At 51.2% G+C, this 26,173-nt stretch overlaps 1 protein-coding gene across 1 annotated transcript; it reads left to right on the top strand.

The window, feature by feature from the left end:
* The first annotated feature begins 8,306 nt into the window (after nt 1–8,306).
* Nucleotides 8,307–20,044, top strand: PCK2 (phosphoenolpyruvate carboxykinase 2, mitochondrial). The gene is made up of 10 exons (XM_004609455.2): nt 8,307–8,542; nt 10,965–11,210; nt 12,259–12,443; nt 12,526–12,729; nt 12,986–13,173; nt 13,490–13,652; nt 13,865–14,083; nt 17,611–17,748; nt 17,992–18,087; nt 18,486–20,044. Exons 1-10 carry the CDS (start codon nt 8,514–8,516, stop codon nt 18,938–18,940), a joined length of 1,923 nt encoding a protein of 640 aa, XP_004609512.2. The 5' UTR covers nt 8,307–8,513; the 3' UTR covers nt 18,941–20,044.
* The last annotated feature ends 6,129 nt before the right edge of the window (nt 20,045–26,173 follow it).

Below are 26,173 nucleotides of genomic sequence, written 5' to 3'. Positions count from 1 at the left end.
AAAGCATTACTCGTGCAGCAGAAGTCTGGAAGGACCCCACAGAAGCTCTGGAGCAGGGTGGAGCTCAGAGTTGTGCCAAATTGCGAGGACAAAGCCAGGCCTTTGCATCCTTCCAACAGCCAGTCAGTCACTAGGTAAACCCGCCCCCAGGAGAGTACCTCGCTGGGAGACTCACCCCGTTCACAGGCAGCTCTCAAGGATATAGTCAGCCAGCAGGCACCAGCAGGCACCACCATCAGCCACTGGGACAATAAGCCCCAGAATCCTGAAGCGGAGAGCTGGCAGCACCTGCCAGCATCCCCAGAGTGTCTGTGTAACTGCCCAGAGCCTGACCCGGAGTGAGGTCTGGTAACTGACGCTAGGACCAGGGCAAGGCTGGGTGCATCCTGCCCCCTAGTGGTATGAACTGGATATCAAACAATTGGCGTTTCTGATCAGGAGACTTCAGATTGAGGGATAAAAGCATGATTCCAATCTCTGAGACTTTTATTTTAGGAAAACTTTTCGGTGGACTAGAACATAAGAGAATTCAGGTAATGTCTAACACTTCAGTGGTTTATATTGTGTCATACTATTCTAAGTACAGGAGTGATGGGCTCGTCATTCCTGTCCTGACAGCCAGCCAGAATCCCAGCCAGCTATGCAACCCCAGGAGAGGATGGAGCACCTGGCAGTGTCTCCCCCAAGTGGGGCTTCGACCTGATGTGAGAAGGTGCCTGCCATCAGGACATTTCCGGGTCCAAGGCAGGGACTTCCCAGGTCAGGGCTGGAGGTTTGTCCTCTCTCTGCTCACAGCTACTCCAGGTCTTTGTTTGGAATCTAATGCTCATCCTTGGGATGAACAGGTGAGATAAGATGATGCTGAGGCATGTTTATGGAGGTTGTTTGCATGGAATCTTTGTGAATTTTGTTCTTTGCATGAAAACATAAAGATTTCTGCTGCATATGCCATCTGTTCTGTCCCTTACTCTCCATTTATCCTGGACCTGGTGACCCCCAGATGTCCTGGTTACCTGACTGAAGGCAAGAAACAGAAAAAAATAATTTACATTCCTTACCAGAAAATTAGCCTAGTTCTCCCTCTTGGAGAACCTGGCAAGCTACTGAGACTTTCCTGCCCACACGGGAGAGCCTGGCAATCTCCCTGTGGCGTATTCATAGGCCAAATACAGTAACAATGATGCGTCTCATTCCCCTGACCCTGAAGAGCCTCTAATGTGGCACCATTGGGAAGGATGAGTAAAGAAAGGCTGCTAAGGAGGTTGTCTCCATGGCTTGGAAGCTGGTCTTTCATTCTGGGCAACTCAGAGAAGGGAACACCAAGTAAAATGTGATTGGAGGTCATGTGGGGGAAAGATGATGCGGGCCCAATATAGACTAGAGACTGGACACAATGGCCACTCAACACCTTTATTGCAAACCACAACACCTAATCAGAAAGAGAGAACAAAAGGGAATACCCTGCCATAGTGGCAGTGTGGGGTGGGGGGAGACAGGACTGGGGAGGGGGGGGAGGGATGTTGGGTTTACTTTTGGTAGAGAATGGGCACTGGTGAAGGGATGGGTTATCAAACTTTGTAAGGGAGAAACATGAGCACAAAAATGTATAAATCTGTAACTGTACCCTCACGTTGACTCACTAATTAAAAATAAACTATTAAATTTAAAAAAAAAAGAAAGGCTGCTAAAATCTCAGGGCTAGGACAAATGGAGGCGTTACTAGGCGTTACTGGGCCCGAACGAGCAAATTGGGAGGCTTGGGGCTAGCACTAGGGATAGCACCGCAGGTAGTGTGTTTGCTTTGTACACCGCCAACCTAGGTTTTTTGTTTTGTTTTGTTTTGTTTTGAGAATTAAAGATAATTTTAATAGGGGGGCAGAGAGATAGTAAAGCATGTAGGGAACTTTTTGATCCCCTACATCCCAATGGTCCCTACAACCCCACCAGAAGTGGTATCTGAGTGCAGAGCCAGGAATAAACCCTGAGCATCACCAAAACCAATATTTTTTTATTTTAATTTTTTTATTTTAATGAATCATGGTGAGATACATTTACAGACTTATAGACGTTCATGATTGCATTTCAGTCCAATAATGTTCAAGTACCCATCCTTCCACCAGTGCCCATTCTCCACTCCCAATGTTCCCAGTATCCTCCTCCCCTGTGGCAGGCACAATCCCTCTTACTCTCTCTGTCCTTTTGGGTGTTATGGTTTGCAATACAGCTGATCTCATGCACTGGGAGAAAAGGTAGCTGGGATGGAGAGAGAAGCACTAAATAAATGATGGTTAGAGCAACCTAGGTTTGATACCTGGCATCCCATGTGATCCCCTGAGCACTGCCAGCAGTAATTTCTGAGTGCAAAACCTGAGCACCACAGGGTGTGGCCCAAAAACAAAACAAAACAAAAAATAGTGAGCAAAAGAAGAGAACAATTAAGGAAACCCTCCCAGGAAGCTTGCTCAGTCTACTAAAAGTTAAGGAAGGATACAGAAATATGAAACTCTGTCATTCTTTCATCCCACCAACTCTTATTCAACTTCTACTCAAAACTATCAGTATCGGGGCTGAAGCAATAGCACAGCGGGTAGGGTGTTTGCCTTGCACGCGGCCAACCCGGGTTCAATTCCCAGCATCCCATATGGTCTCCTGAGCACCACCAAGAGTAATTCCTGAGTGCAAAGCCAGGAGTAACCCCTGTGCATCGCCAGGTGTGATCCAAAAAGAAAAAAAAAACTATCACTATCATTATCATCCCATTGATCATCGATTTCCTTGACCAGGGCCAGTAACATCTCCATTCGTCCTAGCCCTGAGATTTTAGCAGCCTTTACTCGTTCTTCCCCATAGTGCCACATTAGAGGCTCTTTCTGGGTCAGGAGAATGAGATCCATTATTGTTACTGTATTTGGCATATGAATACGCCACAGGGAGCTTGCCAGGCTCTCCCATTCAGGCAGGAAGCTCTCAGTAGCTTGCCAGTTTCTCCGAGAGGGAGAAGTAGGCTATAAGATGTTGCATGGCTGCAAAGTGGCTGCACGCTTCCAGGAGCTTGGTTTTATAGTCTCTGGATGTTGGCCATTGATGGGATTACACGGCATTGGGGATAGTTTGTGAGTGTGACTGCCTAGCTACTGGAAAATGGGGGATCTGGGCAGAAGAGGCCCAGTCCCGATCCGAGCAGGCTTGGAAATCTCAGCCCCAGAGGAACACCTGGGTTCCTCTGCCGGTTCCTTCATGCATAAGGCTCGTCCAAGCATGTGGAGAATGGCCTTGAGCATGGCTGTGGCTGGGTTCTGGAGGTCTTTGGCTGCCGGGGCTCTGCTCGGGGTGGGGAGGGAGATTCGACCCACTCCCTCTGAGGGGTCCCGGTGAAGACAGCCAGACGCGGGGCAAGAGGCTTTGCCTACTCAAAACTAGGATTAAAAAAAACTTTCAGTTCTTACCTCAAGGAGTCACACTCAAGTGAGGATAACAGAGTACCAAAACTTCATAAAGGTATATATACAGGGAGTCAAGGCACTTGCTTTGCTTTTGGCTGATAGTCGTTCAATACCTGGAACTACATATGGTCCTGAACACTATCAGATGTGCCCTCTGAGTACAGAGCCAAGAGTACCACCGGATATGGACTCCCAACTAGCAAGAACTCTCATAATGTGTGACAAGTACAAATATATAGGCATATGCACGGTAAAATAACAATACAGAAGAGAAATACTTTTTTTCCTTTTGGTTTTTGGACAACACAGGGAGAGAAGTGTTCAGGGCTTATTCCTGGCTCTGTGCTCAGGAATCACCCTGGCAGTGCTCAAGGACCATATGTGGGATTAAACTGGGGTTGACCACATGCAAGGCAGGTGCCTTATGTCCTATACTATCTCTGTAGTCCCTTTTTCTAACAAATCAGGGGAACAGAATAGGATCACTGAGGCTAAAACAACTGGGGTGGTGGTGGTGACCACGGATTAGGTGGTAGGACACAGGCTTTACAAGTTCAAGTACCATTTAGCCCCTGGGCAGCATTGGGCCAATGCCTCCCCTATCCCTGATGGGCAGTGGCCCATGGACCTCTAGCTACTAACAAGTGGTTCCTAAAACAGTAGGAAAAATAACAAAGATGATAAAACCTTGGTCATTAGAATGAGAAAGACTTAGATTCAGTAGCTCCTTCTGTGAGTCTCAGCAAATGATTTCATCTCTCTAGGCTTCCGTGTTTACATCTGCAAAATAAGGTTGTTTTGAAATTAAGTGAGATGATGTATGTAACCTGCTGGCACCAACATCCACACAACAAATGAGATACCTCCCCTTTAACTCTCCAAAGTGAACTTACAAGGAGAGTTTTGAAAGTAGCTTACTAGTGGCAGGGAGAGAAACTGTTGTGCAGAAACAGGAGGACAACGAAGCCACTTTCAGGCAGGCACAAGCCCTCAACTAAGGTGGGAGCCAAATGCAGATTTGAAAGGTCATTGTGAAATCTAAATCCAAAGGGCTGCAGCCTGATTGGCTGCGGAGGATAAGAAAGGAACAGTCCAAACTAATTCAGATTCCTCTGGGGCGGGCAACTTGGACACAGCCGCTGTTTGCAAGGACAGGGACCAGTGAAAAACAGGTTGTGGGGAAAAAATTACTTGTTCGGAGCCAGGCTCTGCTGCAACCAGTGAGCACACTCCTTTAGGTCTAAAAGGCAGTCTGCGATGCAAGAAGCGAGAGCCAACACTGGTGGGAGCCTGGAGACCAGCTCTGTACTCTGGCAAATTGCAGAGAAGCAAGACCATTTCTGAAGGGAACTGGAGAGATAGTACAGAGGGCAGGACATTCGCATGTTGCCAACATGGGTTTCTATCTCCGGCACCCCATCTGGTCCCCTGAACCCTTCCAGAATGATCCCTGGGCACAAAACCAGGAGTAAGCCTTGAGCACCACTTGGTATAGCCTCAAAAACAAAATTTTTAAAAAGATACTTTAAAAAAAAATTTTTTTAGAGAATCACTGTAATATACAGTTACAAACTTATGAACTTTTGTGTTTGCATTTCACTCATACAGTGATCGTTTACCCATCCCTCCACCAGTGCCCATTCTCCTCCACCAATGATCCCAGTATCCCTCTCACCACCCCCACCTCATCCCCCACCACCCTACCTTGATTCTACGGCAGGGCATTCCCTTTTGTTCTCTCTCTTTTTGGGTGTTGTAGTTTGCAATAGAGGTATTAAGTGGCCTTCAGGTTCGGTCTATAGTCTACTTTTAGTTCGCATCTTCCAACCCGAATGGGTCCTTCCAACATCCTCTACTAGGTGTTCCCTTCTCTATCTCAGCTGCCTTTTCCCCCAGCATGTGAGGCCAGTTTCCAAGCTGTGGGGCAGACCTCCTGATCCTTATCTCTACAACTCTTGGGTATTAGTCTCCCACTCTGTTATTTTATATTCCACAGATGAGTGTGATCTTTCTATGTCTGTCCCTCTCTTTCTGACTCATTTCACTTAACATGATACTTTCCATGTTGATCCACTTAAATACAAATTTCATGACTTCACCAAAAAGATACTTTCTGGTGCCTGTCGTAGAGACAAGCTGGGGGAAAAGGGGACGGGGGAGGGCTAGAGGGAAACTGGGGGCATTGGTGGTGGAAAATGTATACTGGTGGAGGGATGGGCATCAGAATATTGTATGACTGAAACCCCACCATCAACAGCTTTGTAACTTTGTATCTCACGGTGATTCAATTATTTTTAAAGTATTTTTTTAAAAAGATACTTTCTGTAGCAAATATCATAAATCCTTTCACTTGGGTAAGGGCTGAAGAAATAGGACAGGGGTTAAGAATTTGCCTTGCACTTGGCCCACCCCAATTCCATCCCTAGCACCACATGCAGTTAGTTCCCTTTTCACCACCTGGAGTAAAGCCCTGAGCACCCCAGTCTTTGCCTCCCCCCCCCCCAAATAAAAGTCCCTCGGGAAAGAGCAGGAATCCTGACTCCTGTTCTGAGATCAGGAATGGGCATTCTGGATTCCTCTGGGAACCGCCTCCCCTAAGCTGGTTCCTGACCCGCCAGGCACTCTCAGGCGCTCTGAGCTTACATTCAACTCAGCTTCCTAAGCACTGCAGCAAGAGAACTCATTTTGTACATTTACAGAAAACAACCCAGAAAGAGACCCAAGGCCGATTTTTTTTAAAATTTTATTGAATCACCGTGAGATAGTTACAAGCTTTCATGTTTGGGTTACAATCACACAATGATCAAACACCCATCCCTCCACCAGTGCACATTCCCCACCACCAATATCCCCGGCACACCCTCCTTTCCCACCCTCCCCCTGCCTCCATGGCAGACAATATTCCCCATACTCTCTCTCTCTTCTTTTGGACATTATGGCTTGCAACACAGACACTGAGAGGTCATCATGTTTGGTTCATTATCTACTTTCAGCATGCATCTCCCATCCCGACTGATTCCTCCAGCCATCATTTTCTTAGTGATCCCTTCTCTATTCCATCTGCCTTCTCCCCTCCGCTCACGATGCAGTCTTCCAGCTATGGGGCAATCCCCCTGGCCCTTGTATCTACTGTCCTTGGGTGTTAGCCTCATATGATATTATTCTATACTCCACAAATGAGTGCAGTCCTTCTATGTCTGTCCCTTTCTTTCTGACTCATTTCATTTAGCATGATACTCTCCATATCTATCCATTTATAAGCAAATTTAATGACTTCATCTCTAACAGCTGCATAGTATTCCATTGTGTAGATGTACCAACGTTTCTTTAGCCAGTCATCTGTTTTAGGGCACTCGGGTTGTTTCCATATTTTGGCTATTGTGAACAGTGCTGCAATGAATATATAGGTACAGATGTCATTTCTACTGTGCTTTTTTGCATCCTCAGGATATATTCCCAGAAGTGGTATTGTGGGATCATATGGAAGCTCAATTTCTAGTTTTTAAAGGACTGTCCATATTGTTTTCCAGAAAGGCTGAACCAGTCAGCATTCCCACCAACAGTGAAGGAGTGTCCCTTTTTCCCTGCATCCATGCCAGCACTGGTTGCTTTTGTTCTTTTAAATGTGTGCCAGTCTCTGTGGTGTGAAATGACATCTCATTGTTGTTTTGATTTGCATCTCCTTGATGACTAGTGATGTGGAGCATTTTTTCATGTCCAAGGCTGATTCTTAAACCACACCAAATGCCAGGGTCAGAGTAGCACTGCACTGCACTGTTGTCCCATTGTTCATTGATTTGGTCAAGCGGGCATCAGTAACATCTCCATTGTGAGACTTGTTACTGTTTTTGGCATATCGAATATGCCACGGGTAGCTTGCCAGGCTCTGCCGTGCAGGCAGGATACTCTTGGTAACTTGCCGGGCTCTCCAAGAAGGACAGAGGAATCAAACCCAGGTCAGCCGCATGCAAGGCAAACACCCTACCCACTGTGCTATCGCTCCAGTCCGAGTAAGGTACGCACAAATTGCCTTTCCTGAGTACCTGCCCCCAGGAAAACAACCACAGATCCAGTGGCAGTTTCTTAAAGCAACCGTGGGATGCTTCGAATAGAAAAGTGGGGGGTGGATGCTGGCAGATGCCTGCCATAGATGTGCTGAGTTCAGGGTGCTGTTGTATCAAAGGATGACAGCCAGTGGTTCCAAGTAGAAAAGGGGCGTCTGGGTAAGGAACTGCCTAGTGGTGGTGGACGATGGGCTAGAAGGGTAATGGGGGCAGTGGAGACGATGGTTAGGCACACAGCCAAGAAGAAACAGAGGGATGGAGCGAGGGCATCACGTTTCGAGGTACAGCAGAAGGAAGCCTGGGGCTGGAGCGATAGCACAACGGTAGGGCGTTTACCTTGTACACAGCTGACCTGGGTTCGATTCCCAGCATCCCATGTGGTCCCCCCACTACCCCAGCACCGCCAGGAGTAATTACTGAGTGCAGAGCCAGGAGTAACCCCTGTGCATCGCCAGGGGTGACCCAAAAAGAAAGAAAAAAGAAGGAAGCCTTAACCAAGGGGACATCAAACGGGGATTTGGGAGTTGGCGGCTTTGGGAGACTTTGGCATTGGGGTCCAGAAGAGTCCGCTCCCCAGGAGAGAGGGAAAAAAGGTGTCCCATCCTCACCCCCAACCCCCGGCTTCCAGACGTCCCGCTTCCCGGGAATCCCACTCTGAGCTCGCCCCCATCCCAGGTTTGTTTGCCCTCGAGTGTCTCTGGACCGCCAAACCCCGGAGCAAGAATCCTTAAAGTTACATCATGTGCCAGGGGGCGAGGCGGGGCGCAGGGCGGGACAGGGCGGTTGGTCGGGCCGGTGCGCCAATGGCAGAGGTGGGCTCGGAGGTACAGCGGCGGGGGAGGCGCCCGGCGGGGCGGAGAGAGGGTCGCCCGGCCCCGGGTTCCGCCCCTGCGCCCGCGCGCGCGCCTCCTGCTCCCGCGCCGCCCGCGCCTCCCGCTCTGCGCTCGCAGCTTCCCCGGCCCCGCCGCGTTCTCGTGGCCGCCCCGCAGCCCCCCGCGCCGGTACCATGGCAGCTGTGTACCGCCCCGGCCTGCGGTGAGTGACCCGGCTGTGTGGGAGGACGCGGGCTGGGGGTGGTCCGTCTCCCCGATTCCCTGGGTCGCGCGCCTCGACCGAGATCGGGGGTCGGTCACTGGCGCTCGGGAGTTGCCCTGGGCTTCTGTCTTGCACCTTTGCCGGGCTGCGACCTCGCCGTCTCCGTCTGCCAGTCTCGGAACTTCCTTCCCCTCCTCCCTCGACCACCCCACCACCACCCCCCTCCGCCTGACCCCGGGCCGCGCGCTCCTTGGCTGAGGAGCCCAGAGCGCACCGGCAGGGGCGAGCGCAGGGCCCGGGGTCACCGGTGCAAGGGCTCCAGAGACGGAGCCCAGCGTCCCCGAGGAAAGCAGGCGGTAAACATCCCTTCCCTGGCCTCCCGGCGACTGGAAACTGGCGGGAAGCCCGGCGCAGCCACGGGTACCCGGGGCCAGTAGGAGGCGGGGGGTGGAGTTGCCTTCGCTTCTTCCACGTCCCCCACCCCCAACCCCACCCCCACCCCTACGTTCCCAGAACTACTCTTCCGCCCTCCCCTCGGCGTAGCTGACCTGAGCACCCTTTGGAGTCCTCGTCGTCTACCCCCGCCTCCCAGCCCGGTTTTCCCAGCGGCGAGGCTGACCCCAGATCTCTCCCATTTGCGCGGACCTTGTGGGCTCTTGTGGGTTTGCGCTGCCCTTCCTGGAGCAGAAGGAGAGGAGGCACTTCAGGGACTGGAGTGGGGGCTGGGGAGAACGGGCAGCCGGCGCTCCAGCCCCCGCAGGGAGGCGCTCCCCAAGATTAAGCTTCTGAACAGTTAGGCTAATCATACAACCTCTCCCCCGAGGCAGGAACAGCCAGTTCCTGGAGGGGCCCCGTCCCGCCTCCGCTAGTGCAATGGGCTCCATCCTGTGTCCCGTGTTCTCCCTTCTGCCTGATGTCCACTGATGTCCCACCCTCCCGAGCTCTCTAGGCTTCGGAGCAGCCAGTCAGGGAAGTGCCGGGTTCCCAGAGGGGTGTGGGGGCATGGAGGCCCAGCATAGGTGTAGATAAGGGGGGGGAAGGGTGGCACCTCCCCTCTCTGGGCCTCTGCTGACGCTGGGCCTTTTACCTGGGTCCTGGCCAATCGGAGCCAGACACCACTTCTTCCAGAAGTGTGACGGTATGGCCCTCAGGGTCCCTGCCCAGGTGAGAATCAAGGCTTGATCCCCAGCCGCCTGACTTTCCTCAATATCAACCTTCCATGTGGTTCAAATATTCCTACACCTTGGGGCCAGAGAGATAGTATGGTGGGCAGGGCACATGCCTTGCAGGTTCCATTTCAGGCTCCCCATATGGTGCCCCAGCCCACCTGGAGTGATCCCTAAGCACCCCTCCCCCAAAAACAAAAACAAAACAAAACAAAAAACCTTGTGGCAATGTTTTGTACAGTGCTTGTTGGTGAGAGGGCACTCTGAACAGATGCAGTCACCTGAATGGGAACACAATGACCGGAACCCCAATGTCCAGTCACCTCCCTGTACCCAAGACCAAGTCTAGAAACCTGGGAAGCTGCTGGATCAGACTGCACACATACATGCGGTTTGCCTGGTATGGTTACCAGAGGAAGTTTAAAATAGCTGCCTTTAAAAAAAAAAAAACAACAAACAAAACAATGGGGCTGGATCGATAGCATAGCGGGTAGGGTAGGGCGTTTGCCTTGCACACAGCTGACCCGGGTTTGATTCCCAGCGTCACATATGGTCCCCTGAGCACCGCCAGGAGTAATTCCTGAGTGCAGAGCCAGGAGTAACCCCTGAGCATTTCTGGGTGTGACCCAAAAAGCAAAAAAAAACAATAAAAACCAAAAATTCTACTTGAGAATGGAAAGAACAGTGATTAGAACACCAAATAGACATACGAGGCCGTCATCTGGGCAGAGTTTATTGACATTCAGGCTATAGAACACCTGCTCATTTCTAAATATTGACCAGACATGATTAAATATGAGCACAGGCTAAGCCTGCACGTCCACATCCACACAGGTGGGCATTTCCTTGATCCTGACCTGCACTGACAGGAAACACTTTCCCAAAGCTTCATAAAGGCCACAAGAAGACCCAGGATGGGGCAGAGCGATAGTACAGTGTGCAGGGCGCTTGCCTTGTACAGTACGCAGCTGACCCCGGTTCAATCCCTGGCATCCCACATCCCCGAGCACCATCGGGAGTGACTCCTGAGTGCAGAGCCAGGAGGAACCCCTGAGTATCGCTGGGTGTGGCCAATAAAGAAGGCCCAGGACCTGGCTCAGCAGTAAGTCATGTGCCTTGCATGAGTTGGGGTTGGATCCCCAGCCCACCTCCAGCCTGCTCTGGCACGCTATGCAGAGGACCTGGCTCTCCCCTCCACTCACCCCTCCACCAGGAGGACATCTGTCGTTAACCTCATTTTTCTCCCTCTCTCAAAGGCTCAGCTGGCGTGGGCTGAGCCCCTGGGGCAGGTCATCTGGACGCAGCATCCAGACCCTCCGAGTACTGCATGGAGATCTGGGCCAGCTGCCTGCAGGGGTTCGGGACTTTGTGGAGCACAGTGCCCGCCTGTGCCAACCAGATGGCATCCACATCTGTGACGGGACTGAGGCTGAGAATACTGCCATCCTGAGCCTGCTGGAGCAGCAGGGGCTCATCCGCAAGCTCCCCAAGTATGATAACTGGTAAGCCCTACGCCTGGCCACTGTGATATCAGGGCAGCTGCTTGGGCCGAGGCCCCTCTGGGTTTATTCACTGTCACTGTCATCCCATTGCTCATCGATTTGCTCGAGCGGGCACCAGTAACGTCTCCATTGTGAGATTTGTTACTGTTTTTGGAATGTCAAATACACCAGGGGGAGCTTGCCAGGCTCTGCCATGAGGGCGGGATACTCTTGTTAGCTTGCCCGGCTCTCCGAGTGGGGCAGAGGAATTGAACCCAGGTCAGCCGCATGCAGGGCAAACGCCCTACTCGCTGTGCTATCACTCCAGCCCTAGGTTTATTATTCAATCAAATTGAATTAGACCATCCTGTGCCAATGGAGTGAAAGTCTGGGCGGGGCAGGAATAGAATTAGGAATCATTGGGGGATAGAGAGATAGTACAGCAGGTAGGGTGCTTGCATTGCACAAGGCTGACTCGGGTTCAGTTCCCGGTGTCCCGTATGGTCTCCTGAGCCTACTGCTGGGAGTAATCCAGAGTGCAAAGCCTGGAGGAATCCCTGAGCCCCTGTGCATCACCATGTGTGGCTCAAAAAACTTTAAAACAAACGAACAAAAAAGAATCATTGAGATCTGTCTGTATTTTTATAGGAAATGAAGCGGCAGAGGGTGAGGGCAGGGAAATGGCTCCAATAGTCTAACATCTGTCTGGCACTGCGTGGTTTTGCCGCTGGGTGGCTCTGGTTGGCCCCTGTGTTCTGTTGGGCAATGGCCCCTGTGTAAACGAATAAATGAAGAAGTTGATTCAAATAATGCCTTTGCCTTTTTGTTTTGTTTTTGGTCATTTGGCTTATAAGTTCAGGGAGTTTTTGCCTAGAGTTGAGCCTTTTTGAAGACCGGGGCAGCGGGAGGTCTGGGACCGGGGTAGCCGTGGAGAGAGTGGCTGAGATGTGTGTAGGTGGACACAGGAAGGCCAGCAGAAGAGCAGGGGTCCACGTTGCACGGGGAAAAAGAGCAAGGGGAGAGGGAGCTCGGCCAGCCAGGGTCTCCCTGACCATCTCCTTTCCCCCAGCTGGCTCGCCCGCACGAACCCCAAAGATGTGGCACGAGTCGAAAGCAAGACCGTGATCGTAACTCCTTCTCAGCGGGACGCGGTGCCCCTTCCCGCCGGTGCATCCCGTGGGCAGCTGGGCAACTGGATGTCCCCTGCGGAGTTCCAGCGAGCCGTGGACGAGAGGTTTCCAGGCTGCATGCAGGGTGAGCGGCCGGGGACATGGAGGCAGGGGTGCTGAGGGGACGCAGGTGGGAGCCCTGCACGCGGGTGCTCTTCCCTCCGCAGGCCGGACCATGTATGTGCTTCCGTTCAGCATGGGCCCCGTGGGCTCCCCGCTGTCACGCATCGGGGTGCAGCTCACCGACTCTGCCTACGTGGTGGCGAGCATGAGGATCATGACGCGCCTGGGGACACCCGTGCTCCGAGCCCTGGGAGATGGGGACTTTGTCAAATGTCTGCACTCCGTGGGCCAGCCCCTCACTGGGCGAGGTGAGCACCCACTGGGCCCTGCTTGCACTCCCAGGTTGTAACCACGCTGGCCAGTCAGACCCCCTGAGATTCCAGGCCGCTCTCTGGGCTGGGCATGAGGCTGTGAGTTGTCTGTGGTCAGGAATCGGGCGTGGGAAACTGATGGGTCATAGAAAGTGGGGCTTTCGCTAGCCGCCGCTGTCCCTGGGTCTCTCCTGTTGGCCCCTCTGACCCCTGAGGGCCCCTGCCAGCAGACCTGTCGCCTCATTGTCCCCAGGGGAGCCCGGGAACCAGTGGCCCTGCAACCCGGAGAAGACCCTGATCGGCCACGTGCCCGACCAACGGGAGATCGTCTCCTTTGGCAGCGGCTATGGTGGCAACTCCCTACTGGGCAAGAAGTGCTTTGCCCTCCGCATCGCCTCTCGGCTCGCCCGGGAAGAGGGCTGGCTGGCGGAGCATATGCTGGTGAGGGCCCGGTGAGGATCTGGGTGGCCTTGGGGCAAGTCAGCCTCCCCCCAGACCTGCTGAATGCCGCGCTGGTGGGCAGGGCCTCCTGCCTGACTTTCCAAAGCTTGGGTCCCCGGATGCTGCCTCTGGGAGCTTTCCTTTGCTACGGACCCAGTCCCAGGAGCTGGGATGGTACCTGTTTGTGGAATAAAGATTGCCCCCTCCTCTCCCCTCCCCCCCCACTTAATCCCTGGTTCTCCTCCCAGTGCAGCCAGACCTCACCTTTGGTGACCTCCTCCCTGTCCCTCTCCCTCCCCTCCTTCCCCTGACACAGATCCTGGGCATCACCAACCCTGCGGGGAAGAAGTACTATGTGGCTGCCGCCTTCCCCAGTGCCTGCGGCAAGACGAACCTGGCTATGATGCGACCAGCCCTACCGGGCTGGAAAGTGGAGTGTGTGGGCGATGACATTGCCTGGATGAGGTTTGACAGGGACGGTGAGAGGTCTTCCATTCACACCCTTCTTTCTGGCTCCCAGCGTAGTGACTCCCCTTTGCTGCTTCTCAGCACCTCTGCCTGCACAGCCAGCCTCGCCCCTGCCCCCCGGGCCACACTGAGCCAGCGTGGCTCCAGCTAAGAGGATGCTGGGCCAGGAGTGCTTCTCCGGGTGTTCTTCCTGATGAGGCCTTCCTTCCTTTCACTCGGACAGGTCGGCTCCGGGCCATCAACCCCGAGAATGGCTTCTTCGGGGTGGCCCCCGGCACCTCTGCCGCCACCAACCCTAATGCCATGGCCACGATCCAGAGCAACACTCTCTTCACCAACGTGGGCGAGACCAGCGATGGTGGCGTGTACTGGGAGGGCATCGACCAGCCTCTTGACCCGGGTGTCACCGTGACCTCCTGGCTGGGAAAACCCTGGAAACCTGGTATGTGAGGTCTGTCTTGGGGGTCGGGAGTCATGACTTAACCCCCTTCTGCACAGCTTGCAGCCATCTTCCAGTACTCCCCGCCCCCCCCCTTCCCAGAAGTTTGGGGCAGTGTACAAGATCCAATCCCAGGCATGATAATGGTTCTTAACCCCACCTCACCAGAGAGGTTTGGTGATGGCCGAGTTAACCTCCTGAGCCTCCATTCCCTCGTCAGTTGAATTGGAGTGTTTTCTTCTGGTACCTCCCTCATCAGGTTGTTAGGAGGATTAACTCATACGCAGGGGCCGGAGAGAGAGCCCAAGGCTGGCGTGCGTGCTTTGCATGAAGGAGCCCCAGATTCAGTCCCTAACATCACATGATCGCTTGGGCACTATCAGGAGCAACCCCCAAGCATTGAGCCAGGAGCATCACCCAGTGTAGCCTCCCACACACCCAAACCCCGCCTCCCCCCACCCACCACCAAAAATTATACTAGGCAGGGTTTTAGCCCAGTGCCAAATACATGGTAAAGTTTCAATAATTATAAGTTGGGGGCTGGAATGATAGCACAGCAGGTAGGGCGTTTGCCTTGCACGCGGCCGACCCGGGTTCGAATCCCAGCATCCCATATTGTCCCCTGAGCACCGTCAGGGGTAATTCCTGAGTGCATGAGCCAGGAATGACCCTTGTGCATTGCCTGGTGTGACCCAAAAAGCAAAAAAAAAAACAAAAAAAAAATAATAATAATTATAAGTTGACCGTGTGTGTGTGTGTGTGTGTGTGTGTGTGTGTGTGTGTGTGAAGTAAGGTAGTTTTTATTGAACAAAACTTGCTTAGAAAGATGTGAGAGGAAAGAAAGGGGAAATAAGAGATTTCACAAACTTCTTTAGGGTGGAAATAAGCGAGCAGAGAAACACAGCCAACCAAGCAAGATGTGTTCTGGGGAGATATGGAGATCAGGGGCGTGAAGAACAAGTATACATTAACCATATAAAAGAAATTAGGGGCTGGAGTGATAGCACAGCGGGTAGGGTATTTACCTTGCACGCGGCCAACCTGGGTTCAATTCCCAGCATCCCATATCGTCCCCCGAGCACCGCCAGGAGTAATTCCTGAGTGCATGAGCCAGGAGTAACCCCTGTGCATCGCCGGGTGTGACCCAAAAAGAAAAGAAAAATAAAGAAATTAAAAGGGGCCAGAGAGACAGGATGGGGGTTAAGGTACTTGCCTGGTGTGTGGCCAACACTGGCTCAATTCTCAGCACCCCAACACCTGAGCACACAGCCAGGGAGAGCCCCTAAGCACCGCCGGGTGTAGCCCAAAAAGAGAGACAGAGAGAGAACTGTTTTAAACATGCTTTCTGAAGAGCTAGGTTCAGAGCACAATGGACCTAGAGTTGGCCCCCCAGCCCCTACAGACCACCTCTGTCTGAAGGTCAGCACTGCACCCTACTCGGCCTCCCCCAGCCCCCCAGAGCTACCTCCTCCTCCAAGCTCCTTTCTAAGCCTTCACCACCAGGAGGCCTGTGGCTCTGCCTCCTCCCCCAGCCCTGCACTCTGGACCTGCAGCTTCCAGTGGCCTTTGGAGTCAGAGCCCCAGACCTCAGGATGAGAGCAAAGGGAGTGGGGGGGCCGTGGCCAGTGGCACCTCTATTCAAGTTTTTCAGGCTGGCCTAGAAGTCACTCCCCTCGTCTAGCCACTCCTCATGCTCTCTAACCTCTTCATTAGGCCACCTCAGCCACCCTGAGAAATCCATTGGACATTCCTCTGTCCCCACAGACAGGCCCCCCCACGCACACTGTTCATCATTTCTAGGTTCAGGGGTGTAACTCAGGCACGCTGTGTCCCGGTCCAATTCCGGGATGACACCCTATGCCCAGGTGGTGGGTGGGGCTGAGGAGAAAGCAGAAGAGAGGGGCTGGAGCGATAGCACAGCGGGTAGGGCGTTTGCCGTGCACATGGCCAACCGGGTTCAATCCCTAGCATCCCATATGGTCCCCCGAGCACTGCCAGGAGTAATTCCTGAGTGCACAAGCCAGGAGTAACCCCTGAGCATCACCGGGTGTGACCCAAAGAGAAGAAAAAAAAAAAGCGTAAGAGAGAGGATGGCTCCTGTCTGAGGGCTGGGAAGGGGGCCTTGATGACTTGTGAGTGTTGTGCCCCCCTGGGACTGCCCATCAGAGATGGCCCTGGGATGATGCCTCCCTTTTCTCTCTCACTTGGTCCCAGTTCCCCTGAGGGCCTGGGTCACCCCTGAATTCTTCAAGCCCTGGCACTCTCCCCATCAGGGTTTTTCCCAAGGAAATCACTAAATCCATTAACTTTGGGTTGTTTGTTGTTGTTTTTTTTCCCCATTTCTGGACCACATGTCCAGCAATGCTCAGAGGTAATTACTCCTGGCTCTGCACTCAGGAATTCCTCCTGGCATCATTGCTGGCAGAGCCTGGAGGACCACATGGGATGCTGGGAATTGAACCTGGCTGCATGTGAGGCAAGTGCCCTGCCTGCTGTACAGTCTCTCCAACCCCCAAATCTATTAACTAAAAATAATTCCGGGAGCCAGGGCGATGACTCAAAGGCCTAGTTTGTGTGCTTTGTATACTGACGCCTCTGGTCCACCAAGCGCTGAAAAAAAAAGATCAGCTCCTAACTGCAAATTCTGTCTTAACCATCTCAGCTATTGATTTAGTTTGAGTGAATGTTTATTTAAATAATTGTTTTAAAAATTCATATATTCCAAATAGTTGACTGAGGTACAGAGATTCCCCCTAGCACCACCAGGGGTCACTCCGGAGCACAGAGCCAGGAATAGCCCGTGAGCACCACTAACTGGTAGGGCACGGCCAATAAATAAATAAATGAATAAAATAAATAATAGGTTTTTTAGGAAGGGACTTCTGTTATGACCTTATTCTCAACCACTGGTCAATGCCAATTAGCTAGAACCTGATTTTCTCTAACTTCCTTGGCCTACCATCCTTTTCTCAGAAAAAAAAAGTTTACTCAGTGCTCTCCCTAGAAATCTACCATCTATAAACGAAGCAGGAAGTGCCCTCCCCAAGCCTGAGGCTACAACTGCCCCATCATTCCAACACCCTCAGGGCATGGCATCACCCGGTTTGTGGAACATAGTGCTGTAGCCTGGAATAGACGTGCAGGCCTTGCTGAACACCAGTTCCTCCCACTCGTCTTCCTCTCAGGGATTAGGGTTCAAGAATCCGATCATGGGGCTGGAGTGATAGCACAGCGGGGAGGGCGTTTGCCTTGCACGCGGCTGACCTGGGTTGAATCCCCAGCTTCCCATATGGTCCCCCAAGCACCACCAGGAGTAATTCCTGAGTGCAGAGCCAGGAGGAACCCCTGAGCATTGCTGGGTGTGACCCAAAAAGAAAAAAAAATGATCTGATCTTCCTGGGGAGATAACCTGGCTCTCTGCCCTCCACCACATGAGGCTGCAGGGGCCCAGGAGGAAGAAGCCAGCATGAGCGAGGTGGGTACACACCTTTGCATGCTGGGAATGACACCCTGTCTGCCTTCCCCGGCAGGTGACAAGGAGCCCTGTGCCCATCCCAACTCTCGCTTCTGCGCCCCGGCTCGCCAGTGCCCCATCATGGATCCTGCCTGGGAGGCCCCTGAGGGCGTGCCCGTGGACGCCATCATCTTTGGAGGCCGTAGGCCCAAAGGCAAGTGCCCAGTGGGCTCCCATGCCTTTGCCCAGGACTGGGGTCTCCTCCATCAAGTCTGGGGAGCTTCGGGCGGAGTCCCCAGCAGCAGCTGTCTGTCTCTGGTACTCGGCCATGGATTGCAAATGGGAACTGGAGGCCCTAGAAGGAAAACCAGGAGTCGAGAGAACCAGAAGAGAAGGAGTGGGGGGGCCAGAGAAAGGGCTGCTGCAGCCCCGTCACTGCTGTCCACTTGTGTTCCAGGAGTGCCCCTGGTCTATGAGGCCTTCAGCTGGCGCCATGGGGTGTTTGTGGGCAGTGCCATGCGTTCTGAGTCCACTGCAGCTGCTGAACACAGAGGTGAGCCCCCTCGTTTGTCTGGGGGTGGGGCAGTGGCCCGCACCCGGCAGTGCTCAAGGACATCACTGGGCTCAGTGCTCAAGGCTTGCCCCTGGCGATGCTCTAGAGACATGCAGTGCCGGGGACAGACCCCAGGCCTCCCCCAAGCAGAGCCTGCTCTGCTGTACACCAGCATCCCGGCCCCAAGCTCCCTCCTTTTGCCTCTTCTGTGTCCACATTGCTCCGCTTTCTCCCTTCTAAGTCAAATTTTCTCCTGCCCGCGCTTATGTTTTCCCCAGTTCCTTCTCTTCCCTCTGGCCCCTGGGCTGCATTTCACAACTTCCTGCGGTGGTTGCAGGTGCTTTGTCTTCTCCAGAAGGGAAAAAGGGTCCCTTTACACACCCGGCCCCCTTTTGCAGGAAAGATCATCATGCATGACCCGTTTGCCATGCGGCCCTTTTTCGGCTATAACTTCGGGCATTACCTTGAACACTGGCTGAGCATGGAGGGGCACAAAGGGGCCCGGCTGCCCCGGATCTTCCACGTCAACTGGTTCCGGCGTGATGAGGCCGGACGCTTCCTGTGGCCAGGTTTTGGGGAGAATGCTCGGGTGCTGGACTGGATCTGCCGGCGGCTCGAAGGGGAGAAAAGTGCCAAAGAGACACCAATCGGGTTAGTGCCCCAGGAAGGCGCCTTGGATCTCAGCGGTCTGGGGCCCGTGGACACCACCCAGCTGTTCTCACTCCCCAAGGATTTCTGGGAACAGGAGGTCCGTGATATTCGGAGCTACCTGACGGAGCAGGTCAACCAGGATCTGCCCAAGGAGGTGCTGGCTGAGCTGGAGGCGTTGGAGACACGAGTGCGTAGCATGTGACCCAAGACTTCAGGCTAGCGGCAGGCACACGAGCCAGTCTAGGACTAGGAAACCAGAGGCTTGCAGAATACGTGACGCTGGGATAGGGCTGACATCTTCGGTGCCATGAGGCCAGGCCACAGGTCCTCCCCCACACGCTGTCTAATAATGAGATGCTCCTTTCCTTTACACAACATTTGTTCTGTCTTCGTTTGCTGTCGGAATGCACAGGGCCGTCTTCTGCTCACTGTCCAGTCCCTGCAGGCAGCTGGCTCCCCGGGGCAGCCTGTCTGGTACAGTGGCGGGGCGGGGTTTCAAGGTGATCATGTGTGTAGGTAGCTTTGCCCCTTGGCCACATCAGCAGGAGTTAGTGAAGAAAAGGTAGATGGTGTGATCAGCTCAGTGCCCAGGGGTTTAAAAAGATCATCGCCCCTGTAGTCTGCTCAGGAGTGTCCCAGGGCCTCAAGTCCCCAGTCTCTTCCACTTGGACACACAGAAGCCATTTGTTTGTTTGTTTGTTTTGCTTTCTGGGTCATACCTGGCGATGCACAGGGGTTGCTCCTGGCTCTGCCCTCAGGAATTACCCCTGGTGGTGCTCAGGGGACCATATGGGAAGCTGGGATTCGAACCTAGGTTGGCCGCGTGCAAGGCAAACGCCGTACCCGCTGTGCTATCGCTCCAGTCCCTTAATAAGCACTTCTGTGTGCCTGGCACTATCTTTGGCATGTTATATAACAACCCTGAGGCAGGTTCCATTTTATTACAGATGAGGAAAGGTAGGTTCCATTTTATTACAGATGAGGAAACAGGCCAGATAACTGTCCAAGGCCACACAGTGAGCAAGGTCACAGGCCAGATAATTGTCCAAGGCTACACAGAACCAAGGATAAATAATAACTGCATAGATCTTTATCTTGGCAGCGAGGACTTATAGATCTAACTATAAGATCTAGGGCCGGAGACAGCACAGCAGGTAGGGCATTTGCCTTGCATGTGGCTGGCCCGGGTTCAGCCCCCAGCATCCCATACAGTTGACTGAGACCCACCAGAAGTGATCTCTGAGCACCGCCGGGTGTCGCCTGAAAACCAAAAATAAAATAAACCACCGATTCCATGCTTCTTATACTTTAAAGAGCAGATGAATCACCTGGGAGAGGGTTATCTTTTTTTCTTTGGAGTTTGGTTTATTCCTTTGAAGGGTGTTTTAAACCACATCTGGCAGCGCTCTCGCCTCTGTACCCAAGGGGTTGTGCCTAGGGGTGCTCAGGAGGCCATTTGGGGTGCTGATGACCAGTATACAGTTTGAGGGGCTGAGAAGATCTTTCAAGGGTCAGGAGCTCCTGGTCGCCTAGCACTAACCCCTGGATATCCCTGGAGACCTTGGGCACTCCTATCTGTGTGTCTCGTGGCCCTAAGCACCGCTGGCCCTGAACAGCAGCACATATGTCAGCAGACCCCAGCAATGAGCCATCCAACCCGACTGGCTGAGTACTGCCAGGAACAGTCCCTTCGCTCCCGGAGCATGGCTTGGGAAAGATACCACCCCTGCACAGCCTGGTAAATTATTCCAAAGTGAACACCCAGGGAAGAAAACAACTTTCCCAGACACCTGAAGGAAGTCTCCTCACCCTGATCCTGGTTTATGGTCACAGCCCCTTCTAGGAGTAAATGGAACATGGGGTCATTTACTTGCAGTTTAGAGTTGTGTGTTTGACACCCAAATGTGGATCCCCAAGACATTATTCAACTTGCCCACTTGTTTTTTGTTTGAGCCATGCCCAGTGGCACTTGAGATTGCTCCCAGTGGTGCTCAGAAAACTACACAATGGGGCCCGAGCAATAAAACAGCAGGTAGAGCGTTTGCCTTGCATGTGGCCAACCCGGATTCGATTCTCAGCATCCCATATGGTCCCCTGAGCACCGCCAAGGAGTAATTCCTGAGTGCAGAGCCAGGAGTAAACCCTGTGCGTCACCGGGTGTGACCCAAAAAGAAAAAAAAAAAGTACATGGTACCTGGGATCAAACCTGGGTGTCCTTGGGGGCTGGAGTGATAGCACAGCGGGTAGGGCGCTTGCCTTGCACGCGGCCGACCCGGGTTCAATCCCCAGCATCCCATATGGTCCCCTGAGTACCGCCAGGGGTAATTCCTGAGTGCAGAGCCAGGAGTGACCCCTGTGCATCACTGGGTGTGACCCAAAAAAAAAAAGAAAAAAAAAAACCCTGGGTGTCCTGCATGCAAAATGGATGCTCAGTCCCTTAACCTATCCCTCCAGCCCAGCTGTTCCATTTCTTTTGTTTTTTCTGTGTCACATTTGTGGTGCTCAGGGCTTACTCCTGGGCCTACACTCAGGGATAACTTCTGGTGGTGCTGGGGGACAATATACCATTCTGGGGGTCAGAGGGGTTGATCACATGCAAGGCAAGCACCTTAACTCCTGTACTATCTCTCTGACCCAGGAAATAGTATTTTAAGAGTACAATCTGAATGTTAGAACTGTTCATTGCTACTATACAGGTCGATGTCCCTACATCTTTCTGTGAGACAGAAAGAAATAGGACGCTCATACTGATACTTTTTAGTCAAACTCATGGCTAAAAGATTCTGAATTTTTTTTAATCACTGTCCTATTGCAAACAAAAAAACTCCAGTTCACAAAGAGAACAAGAGAATGTTAGAGTGCCAGAACGATAGTACAGCGGGTAGGGTGCTTTGCCTTGCATGCAACTCACCCGTGTTTAATCCCCAGCACCCCTTATGGTTCCCCAAGTCCACCAGAAGTGATCTCTGGGTGCAGAGCCTGGAGTAAGCCCTGAACATTCCCAGTGTGCCTCCCGCCCCTCAAAAAAGAAGATTGGAAATCCTGTAATTACTCAATTGCTTTATAGTCAGTAGATTTTATTTTCTAAATCCTGGATAAATTAGTATACTTCCCCATGTCATCCTACACAGAAATGATACAAGAAAACATATATAAAAACCATCAATCACTTTCCCAAGTGCTGCCCAGAGCTGTGTGTCCTATGTCCCAAAAGCTCTCAGCTGTCACTATAGAAGCAGGATAGGATTAAAAAGAAAATGAAAAACGTGCTTTCTTTCCCTGCTTTCTACCCCAGGATGCCCCCTAATGGAAATAATAACAGGAAATAGCCCAAAACAAACCTTATAGGAAACCAAATAGCTGACATTTATACTTAGTCATTACCAGAACCAGTTCTGAAATGGGTGCTAAAGACAGAAAACCTCTGTGGCTTCAAAGGAAGCTGGGCAACTGGAGGCTGTCCAAACAAACAACAACAACAAAAAAAATTTTACAAGCTGTCACCAAGCAAAATTTAAAAATCAAGAGAGGACAAGCCCACAGTTTATAAAAATCATTTAATTGTAGTGATTTTTTAAATAAATTCATTTTATTTCAGTAGAAGACAGTATACCCTAAAAAGTTGCCATGTACATTTGGAAAATATTACAAATTACAAGAAACATAATCAAGTCTTAAAAATCTTTAATATAGAGCCGAAAAGGTACTGGAAGTAAGGTACTTGCCTTGCACATACTAACCCCCATTTTCCCAAAGACTACCAGGAGTAAGTTGTGAGTACCACCAGGTGTGGACCAACCCTCCACCTCTTAAAAATTAATGTAAGAATTTTTCACCTTTTCTGGATCTTAAGTAGTCAAACTGTACTAATTATCATGCTTTATTCATAGGGCCAAAGGAATAGTACAGGGGTCAAGTCTCCTTGTATGTGGCCCACCCAGGGAGATCCCCAGTACCACATACAGTCCCCTGAGAGCTACAAGGAGTAGCCCCTGGACATTGCTGGGTATGGCCCCCAAGAAAAAAATAATATATAAAATATTTGTTTATATTACATTTTTGTCATTAGCTCCTGCAAGATCTTATCCATTTTGTTATTTGATGGTATAATGAGCCTGGGTAGTTTTATTTATTTATTTATTTATTTTGAGGCATCACTCCTGATGGCACTAGGGGTACCTATGGGATAACAAGGATTGAGCCCAGGTTGAGGTTGGCTGCGTGCAAGAGAAGCACCATATCCTCTGTACTATCACTTCAGCCCTCCATTTTTATACCTTTTTTTTTTTTTTTGCTTTTTGGGTCACACCTGGAGATGCTCAGGGGTTACTCCTGGCTCTACACTCAGGAATCACTCCTGGCAGTGCTCAGGGGACCATGTGGGATGCTGGGTATCGAACCCAGGTCGTCTGTATGCAAGGCAATCGCCCTACCCGCTGTGCTATTGCTCCAGCCCATTTTTATACTTTTTATGCAAAATTGAAACATTTATTTTGCATCTACCATATCATCAGAAAACTTTTTTTTCAATTTTTAAGACATATCAGGCAGTGCTCTGCAATCACTCCTGGTGGTGCTCTGATGACAGTACGCGGTGCCAGGATTCAAACTGGGGCCAGCTATATCCAAAGGAAGTGCCTTAGCCCCTGTATTATCTGGCCCCCAGAAGAGCATTAATTTATTTATTTTTAGCCCAACAACATACTTGCACAATTTTCTATGGTACAAACTATGGTAGAAAACTATGACTTTAATGATATACTTTAATGGATCTTGATTTAGTTAACCAATCCCATACCATACTATTTTGTTTCCAGTATTTTACTCTTAATGATTGCTATGCTGAACATAAACCTTCATGCTAGATTCATATGTGTGGGCTAAATTCTTCGACATAGTAGGTACTGCCGCCAGCTAGGGGCTTAAGGAGCCTTTAAGCCAGTGGCAGCTGTTAAGGGTGTTCTCGTAGCAACATATTCATCCAATAGAGACCGTATTTGGGATCCCATCCCTGTGCCTTATTGTGTCCTTATAAGGGAACACAAGGCCAGGGAGACAGCTCAAAGGGCTGGAGCAGTGTGGGGAGCCCAGTCCCTGGCACTGCACAGTCCCCCAGCACACTCGGGAGTGACCCTGAGCAGGATATGGCAGATAAAGGTAGGAGAGGGCTGGGAGAAGAAATCTAACGGAGAGAGGGGTGCTCATAGGATAAAGGACTAGGACAGTGCTGACTCCTCAGGGACAGTTAACACTACAAGTCACGCCCAGGGACAGTGATTTGACATGTTAATGACACATGTGACCCAAATGGGGACCTGATTCTACACTAGGCATGCCCAGGGAAGGTGTCACCTATACGTGCTATGATGACCTTGGGGAATGGATAGGGATCTTACTGCTTGCTATGATTAAAAGTGACCCTATGGGATGCCAGAAGAGTAAAGTGCTGGTTGGCTGTGGGGAAGGCAGGCACTATCACTCTGCCTTTAGGGGTCTCACTTTTAGGGGTCTCACTTGGCAGGGAGTGACCCTGCCAAGAGTGATCCCTAAGCACAGGGCGAAGAGTAAGCCCTGCCCACCACCAGGTGTGACCCCTCCAAAAAAAAGTGAGACCCCCCAAGGTGGGGAAAGTAGTTCAGTGGTAGAGCACTTGCATGTGTGAGGCCATGGGTTTGATTCCCCCATACAGAAAAGAAAAAAGATGTGAGACATTATCCCCTCCATGCGAGGAAGGAGAGAGCAGCTTCTGTCCTGGCTCCTGGCTAGCTCCCTTCCTGCTCCAACATGAAGACTGAGCCAAGGTTTGCTGGGTGTGGTTCCATTCCAGCTTCTGCTTAAGAAGGATCATGGGGACTGGAGTGATAGCACAGCGGGTAGGGCATTTGCCTTGCATGCAGCCAACCCAGGTTCAATTCCCAGCCAGGAGTAACCCCTGTGCAGGAGTAACCCCTGTGCATTGCCGGGTGTGGGCCAAAAACAAAACAAAACAAAAAAGGAAGGATGATGCTGAGAACCACCAACTGACTTGTAACAGTGCCACCAAGTCATGAGCAAGTCTGACTGGGAGAAGCAAAGTTTCTCCCAGATAAGAAAATTGGGGGGAGAACGGATGACTGGTTGAGGAAACTTTGGTACATCTATACAATGGAATACTATGCAGCTGTTAGAAAAAAGGAGGTCAAGAATTTTGTAGTCAAGTGGATGGGCATGAAAAGTTTCATGCTGAGCGAAATGAGTCAGAAAGAGAGAGACAGACATAGAAAGATTGCACTCATCTATGGTATATAGAATATCAGAGTGGGAGACTAACACCCAAGAACTGTAGAAATAAGTACCAGGAGGTTGACTCCATGGCTTCGAGGCTGGCCTCACGTTCCGGGGAAAGGTCAACTCAGAGAAGCGATCACCAACTACATTGTAGTCGAAGGCCATGTGGGGGAAGGGAGTTGCGGGCTGAATGAGGGCTAGAGACTGAGCACAGCGGCCACTCAACACCTTTATTGCAAACCACAACAGCTAATTAGAGAGAGAAAACAGAAGGGAATGCCTTGCCACAGTGGCAGGGTGGGTTGGGGGGGAGATGGGATTGGGGAGGGTGGGAGGGACACTGGGTTTACGGGTGGTGGAGAATGGGCACTGGTGAAGGGATGGGTTCCCAAACTTTGTATGAGGGAAGTATAAGCACAAAAGTGTATAAATCTGTAACTGTACCCTCACGGTGATTCTCTAATTAAAAATAAATAAATTTAAAAAAAAAAAAAGAAAAAAAAGAAAATTGGGGGGGAGGGGCGGACGGGCAGGAAAGACAGTACAGTGGGTAGAGCACTTGCCCTGGATATGGTGGATCTGGATTTATTCCCTAGCACCCCATATAGTCCTGAGCCACGCCAATAGTGATATCTGAGCACAGTGAGGCATAAGCACAGAGCATGCAACTCAGCATGACCCAAAAACCATAAAAGAAAAAGAAAAAGAAATTCACCTGGATTTAAAACAAAATAAAACAAACAAGGAATGTATGGACACTTTGCAGAAAAAAAAAGTATGTTAATGATAAATGATAGTGAACAATATGAAAGTTCTTAGGAATTACACACTAGTAGAGGAATACTTACATTTCCAGTAGATCAACTAAGAGAGGCCTTAGTAGCTAAATTTTGATCTGGAGAGTGGCCAAGGACACCACCTCAAGCAAACAAGTAAAGGATCTTATAGGATGAAGAACTGAATTTAAAAAGCAAATAGTGTTTCTTATTTTTTAATGATTCCAGGTTTTCCTGGCATAACTCAGAAACCTAAAGTGTCAATAAATATTAAAAGTATCTGGCAATAGCGTGAAAGGAGTGATCCACTAACTTAATTAGTGGAGCCCAGAGCAACGTGAGAATTGTGGGGGGAAGTGAGGGAGGGGGGCAATTTTAAGATCAAGAATTTC

The sequence above is a fragment of the Sorex araneus genome, chromosome 3 (genome assembly GCF_027595985.1).
Source record: "Sorex araneus isolate mSorAra2 chromosome 3, mSorAra2.pri, whole genome shotgun sequence".
NCBI lineage: Eukaryota > Metazoa > Chordata > Mammalia > Eulipotyphla > Soricidae > Sorex > Sorex araneus.
The sequence above is the reverse complement of the archived record's forward strand: the minus strand, read 5'-3'. Positions and strand labels throughout refer to the sequence as shown.

What these genes read in the sequence shown, in the direction of transcription:
- PCK2 (XM_004609455.2), top strand. Translation starts at nt 8,514, where the DNA reads ATGGCAGCTGTGTACCGCCCCGGCCTGCG. An exon ending in GTGTACCGCCCCGGCCTGCG is followed by an intron (nt 8,543 to 10,964) that starts GTGAGTGACCCG and finishes CCTCTCTCAAAG; the next exon opens with GCTCAGCTGGCGTGGGCTGA. An exon ending in TGCAGCTGCTGAACACAGAG is followed by an intron (nt 18,088 to 18,485) that starts GTGAGCCCCCTC and finishes CCCCTTTTGCAG; the next exon opens with GAAAGATCATCATGCATGAC.